Genomic DNA, 6,020 nt, shown 5'->3' with positions numbered 1-6,020 from the left:
CTCACGGAGAGGCAAGTCTGACACCTAGAGGTGAAGATTATGACAACACACAGCTTGTACTTCAAAACACTTTATTTATATTTCACCAGTACTAAAAAACCTCCGACTTAGTTAAATGAATACAATCCAATATAGAAATCCATTACTTAAAGCTGATGTTAATGAAACACACACACACAGTGAGAAACTGATCTGCGGTTTAGACGTCCACATGTGGCTCGCTGCTTTGCTCATGGTCACCTCACAGACTGAAAGGGTTACGTAGCTACACAAATAACCACTCAGACAGGGCTTAGACTATAGAAAAGTTACCCATAATGAAACCACACATTTTCCCCTTTTAATCTCAAACCCTTCAAGATTTGTAATCTGTAATTTAATCCGGGCTTTATCCATATCCTGGATTATCGTTTGTTCTTCTTTACATTCTGTATATTTGTACATATGGCTCTAATCTAATCTAATCTGGCATAAAACACTGCAGAGGATACAATAATCCACTAGAGAAAGTGCATCATTATGTGTGTAAGCTAATGTTAGCCTCCAGGGCTCATGCTGTTGGAAACAGAATTAGCCTTTGTTAGCAACCTCTGGTGATAGCATGATATACGCGGCCCAAACGTTAGCATAATGTTGTGTAGGGTGAATGGGTGGATTAACGAAGCCAATAATTCTGTAATCTAAACCCAGATTAAGGGGCTTTCAGTCGGAGGTGATGTGTTGATGCCTTCGGAGCAGCTCGGCCTGTTTTAGAACAGCTGAGGTGGAGTTCAAGAGTAACAGGAGTGCACAGACAGGTAGCAAGCCAATAAATAAAGTCATATGAGATTAAAAAACAACCTAATCTAGTATAATTTGGAAATGCTGATAAAACAAAGTAATCCTGAGTCTTAACAATCACTTGTGTGATTCAGTGACTGCATCGTTTCATTATGACTCGGTGACTGTAAAGCCACTTCAGTAGCTATGCTAGGTTTGAGGACAAATGTGTTCCTTTGGCAATATTGTTTGTAACTAGTAGCTATATCTCCACTGTGTAAACAAACGCTGCCCGTGCAGCTCGGACTGTTGGCAGGAGCCCTGAGGGGGGCCCTGTGGCACACCTGGAAAACCAGGGGGCAGAACTGGCGCAGACAAAAAGAAACAAAGACCAAAGTTAAAACATGTTATGACAAACTTTCACAGAACGTAGTTAGATACACAGCAGGTGCACAGCGTGTAGCGGAAAGCCACTGATTAAAGTGCTGAAAGGGTGATAAGAGAAGCTAACGGCTAATGGAGGAGATGAAGGAACAGACTGAAAGGCTGTGTATTAAACGCCTGGATGGGGAGCGGGCGCCACTCTGGAGTGGAGCTGGCACATTGAGAAGCTTTTGTTAAAAAAGGCTTTTAAGAAGAAGCAGTTCTGAATCAAGGGGAAAAAATGAAAGAGGCGCCGACTCATCTCAAGATGGCGGTTGAGCTGAGGGGCTGCCTTACTGGTAAACCGTAGCTCAGTCTTCTTCTTCTTGACTCCTTGGCTGGAGAGGTCGCCGAGTGTTAGAGGCGAGCGGCGGCGGCTTTCTGAGTGGGCAGTTTTCCTCCTGGACAAACGCACAAACATGAGAGGCATTTTAAAGGCCTGCTGAGAACCCAGAGATCAGGTCAGTAATGGCGACAGCAGCTTGTTTCTTTTTTAATTTTACCCAGAGTGTCTTCCAGGGAGTTCACCATCACCTTGTTGACTTTCAGAGTGCCCTGCTCAGCTCCTCTGAAAGAGAAAGAAGCTGTTAGCATGAGAGACGCTACGTTTCCACCGCTCACTCTGACAGCTGTTTCTGTTTCGACACCAAACTCATTGTTCACAATAACAAGATAACATAATAAATCTAAATCTTAAATACCATTAATACATTCATTCAAATGTGAGTAATGTTAACTTTCTTTTTTTTTTTAATCAATCAATCAATTTTAAAGGATCGGGGTCGTTTTTGCACTTTTAGCATAATGCAAAGCAAACAAATGTGCCAACAGTGTTTTTACAGACTTGTTTAGCTGAGGGTCACCTCACAGACTGAAAGGGTTAAGTGGCAACACAAGTTCTCAATAAACCAGACAGGGCTTAGACTATAGAAAAGTTAACCCATAATGAAACCACACATTTTTCCCTTTTAATCTCAAACAACAAGATTAGTAATCTGTAATTTAATCCATGCCTTATCCCTATCCTGGATTATCAGACAGTTCAATATGAATGCATTAAGAATTTGATAATAAAGATGGTGTACCCTTTTACTCTCCGCACGGCTCCGAGCCTCAGCAAAGCTGCCAGGCTGTTCTTCTGCAGGTCCGACGACAGCGCCTCGGCGTACCTCAGCGTGCCTGGATCACACACAGCTCACGTTGTACAGGGGGACTTGATTTACAGTCGCACAACACTGACAAAGACTTAGTGCCAGACAAACCTGTCAGCAGGTGTTTGATGATGAACTTCCTGACGGCAGGAACGAACTGTTTGTCTGTCAGAGCCTCCGTCGCCTCTTCACACAGGAACCTGCACACAACCTGGACACACACAACTGTTGAGACTGTGGCTGTGTGCCAACAGCTCCCTCTAGTGGCCGTCTTGTATGCTACACTATGGCCTCACCTGGTATCCTTGTAAGAAGGGATCCAGGATGCTGGTGAGGAAAGCCAGCGTCCTGTGTCCTCTCTCTGTGATCAGCACCTCCTGCTGGGGGATCTGCAGAGCTCCGGTCTTCACCAGCAGGTAGCAGGCCTCCTCAAAGTCCTGGAATCACAACAGGACATGAACACGTCTCTAGTATTCATCCTGACCGGACTGAAACGTGCTCTACCTGCACTGTAGCTCCGGGACAGAGGATGAACTCGTTGGAGAACATGTTTCTCAGGAAGCTGAAGCTGTTGTAGACCTCCTCTGTAAAAACACACGTGATTTACAGACATGTATATAGAAGCTGGAAGTGTGATGACGTCCTCTTACGTCTGTTGTTGGAGGAAGAGGTGACGATGGCCAAGGCGAGCAGCGCCGGGCGGAGGAAGACGTGGAGCGCCTGGTTCCTGTAGGAGGCGCAGGACAGCACGACCACAGCCTGGTTCAAGAGCTTCTCTTCTGGTCCCCCCTGTCCTCCTGCTGCAGGCGAATAGAATTACTGCTGCTGATGAAGATTCATTGCTGAAACACTACCAGGATTTCAGATGCACGTCTATACAAGGTGTTACGGTAGAGGGGTGTTCAGGGCAGATTTCAGTGAATTATTCATCAGCATTGATAAAAACAACTTGAACACTGTATCAAGTCCAATTCCATGATACTATGAACAGATTTTTCTTTTTTGTTTTCTTAGTATTTTAATGAATCTGTCAGAAAATGTCCTTTGCATTAATGATTCGACCCGTTTTTCCTGACAGATGCAACATATTAGTTATTATTATGTTATAAATGCTCTGAACAGTGTGTAATAACAAGAAGCGCCCGGCACACACGCTACGTGTCATTACCGTAATGTTTTTAAAAGGGAAATGAAGTTAAAATGAACACAGACCTTGTTCCAACGCCAGATGGACTCGCCCCTCAGAGATGCTCACCAGACCTTGATGGAGGGAAAGACTGGACGAAACGACCTCAGAGGGAGGAGCGTGCTCTTAAAGGAGAAGGAGGATCCGTCAGCTCAACAACAAAAACGGCGTCTTCTGCATCAGTGGTGCTTCTGTACCCGGCCAGTGGAGAAAGGCTCCGCACTGACGGGACAGGTCCCTGAGCCACACGGCTTGTTCCGTCAGCTCCTCCAGGGCCGTCCCCCCTTTCTGTCCGTGGTGGTGGTTCTGGAGCAGCAGGGATGCCAGAAGGACCCACGGCTTCAGGACCATGTTCTCCTCCTGGGCCCACACCAGCCTGAAGGCCGAGTCGTTGACGAAGTGGTTGATTTCCTCGCCGGGCCTCTGCGGGATGTGTCTGGAGATGAAAAGTCAGACCATGAGAGGAAACATGCACTGTAGACAGACGGGGTGGAGACTGCCCCCTGTTGGTGTGGAGAGGTATTAGAGGACGCTTGATGTTTGTTACCGTGGTGTGAGGTTGAACTGGCAGCGGTTCACTCTGCCCTCAGCCAAACTTCGGACAGACACAGGCTGACCGAAGTAAACGTGGATGCTGCCGTAGTCCTCACTGAGGACCTTTCTGGCTTTAAAGAGACCCTGAAGAAAGAATAGACAACATGTGTTTGTGTTAAATAATTATTTAAACATCCTTTCACACACATACAAGTTCTTAAAGAGCCTTCAAAATCTGGTCATCAACAACGGTCTCTTAGGCCCCGTCCACACTGGAGAAAGTCAGTCCAGCTAGAGTAGGATTGAATCCAGATAGCCTTGAAGCTGGGTACGTTCAGACCTATTTTCAAATCTGGCTATCACACACACGTCCGTGCTCAATCCAGCTTAACCCGGCTTGTTTGTTGTCCTCCAAACCACTAGGTGGCGCCTCGGGGGTCTTAGATGCTCTTATATTAGAGTTTATATTACATCTGAACTCACCGATGTGGACTCTTTAGGCTTTGGTACACCCAGCAGTTCTCTGGCATAGAGGGACTCCTCCAAGATCCTCTCATAGCTGATACTGACCGGCACCAAGGTGACATCAAACACTTCCCCTTTAAGGAACGGATCCATCACTATATTTAATAGACCTGGAAAAGACACATGAAACAGGGTGAGTGGCAGAAAATCCTTCAATATTATCAAGAAAAAACATCATAAATTCTTTCTACCTAACTTTGGAGTCAAAGACTTGGCCGTCCGGCTTCTGGTCCCCTCTAGGAAAAACTCCACTGGTGCAAATCCAGTCTAAATAAATAAATAAATAAATGAGGAGAAGAATGATAATACAAACCAATTTCAACCAATAAAACAGCGTTCACACCTTCAGCATGGTCCTGACGTACTCGGAGAACACGGCCCAGTACAGCTTGTCTCCGCCGAACGACCTCCGGATGAAGAAAGCTCCAGACATCCTCAACATCTCTCCAACAAACCTCATCCCCATGAAGTCTGCAGGGAAACACACAGCAGCTTTACACTTCCCGTCCACACACACCCTGCTACGTTATCTTCCTCGGCTTACCCATGCCGGCGGCGATGACCGGTAGAGCCAGGTCATATGTATACAGGATGTATGACATCAGCAGGAAGTCCATGTAACTACGGTGGCTCGGTAAGAGAACTACTGGGTGTTCATGGATGGCCTGCTGGAGCTAAGAACATCCACGGAAACCCATGTTAGATATGTGTGTGTGTTGTGTGTGTGTGTGTGTGTGTGTGTGTGTGTGTGTGTATATATATATATATGTGTGTGTGTGTGTGTATATGTGTGTGTGTGTGTGTGTGTGTGTATATATATGTGTGTGTGTGTGTGTCTGTGTGTATATATATATATGTGTGTGTGTGTGTGTGTATGTGTGGTGTATATATATATGTGTGTGTGTGTGTGTGTGTGTGTATATATATGTATGTGTGTGTGTGTGTGTGTGTGTGTGTATCTGTGTGTGTGTATATGTATGTGTGTGTGTGTGTGTATATGTGTGTGTGTGTGTATATGTGTGTGTGTGTGTGTGTGTATATATATATACAGTGCCTTGCGAAAGTATTTGGCCCCCTTGAACTTTGTGACCTTTTGCCACATTTCAGGCTTCAAACATAAAGATATAAAACTGTAAGTTTTTGTGAAGAATCAACAACAAGTGGGACACAATCATGAAGTGGAACGAAATTTATTGGATATTTCAAACTTTTTTAACAAATAAAAAACAGAAAAGTTGGGCGTGCAAAATTATTCAGCCCCCTTAAGTTAATACTTTGTAGCGCCACCTTTTGCTGTGATTACAGCTGTAAGTCGCTTTGGGTATGTTTCTATCAGTCTTGCACATCGAGAAACTGGAATTTTTGCCCATTCCTCCTTGCAAAACAGCTCGAGCTCAGTGAGGTTGGATGGAGAGCGTTTGTGAACAGCAGTTTTCAGATCT

The 6,020-nt window shown here is 45.1% G+C and overlaps 1 protein-coding gene across 1 annotated transcript; it reads right to left on the bottom strand.

Moving 5' to 3' along the window:
• Positions 1–1,292: 1,292 nt before the first annotated feature.
• LOC114430988 (dihydroxyacetone phosphate acyltransferase-like) lies at positions 1,293–5,252 on the bottom strand (the record flags this gene model as incomplete). The annotated part of the gene is made up of 14 exons (XM_028398728.1): positions 1,293–1,583; positions 1,686–1,750; positions 2,268–2,361; positions 2,445–2,544; positions 2,630–2,770; positions 2,838–2,917; positions 2,984–3,133; positions 3,546–3,644; positions 3,717–3,955; positions 4,067–4,197; positions 4,537–4,688; positions 4,770–4,845; positions 4,922–5,049; positions 5,123–5,252. Coding segments are annotated over 14 exons (1,629 nt in total), but the record flags the coding sequence as incomplete, so codon positions are not given.
• Positions 5,253–6,020: the final 768 nt, after the last annotated feature.

Source organism: Parambassis ranga, unplaced genomic scaffold, assembly GCF_900634625.1.
Source record: "Parambassis ranga unplaced genomic scaffold, fParRan2.1 scaffold_32_arrow_ctg1, whole genome shotgun sequence".
NCBI lineage: Eukaryota > Metazoa > Chordata > Actinopteri > Ambassidae > Parambassis > Parambassis ranga.
Note: the sequence above shows the minus strand (reverse complement) of the source record. Positions and strands in the feature narration are given on the sequence as shown.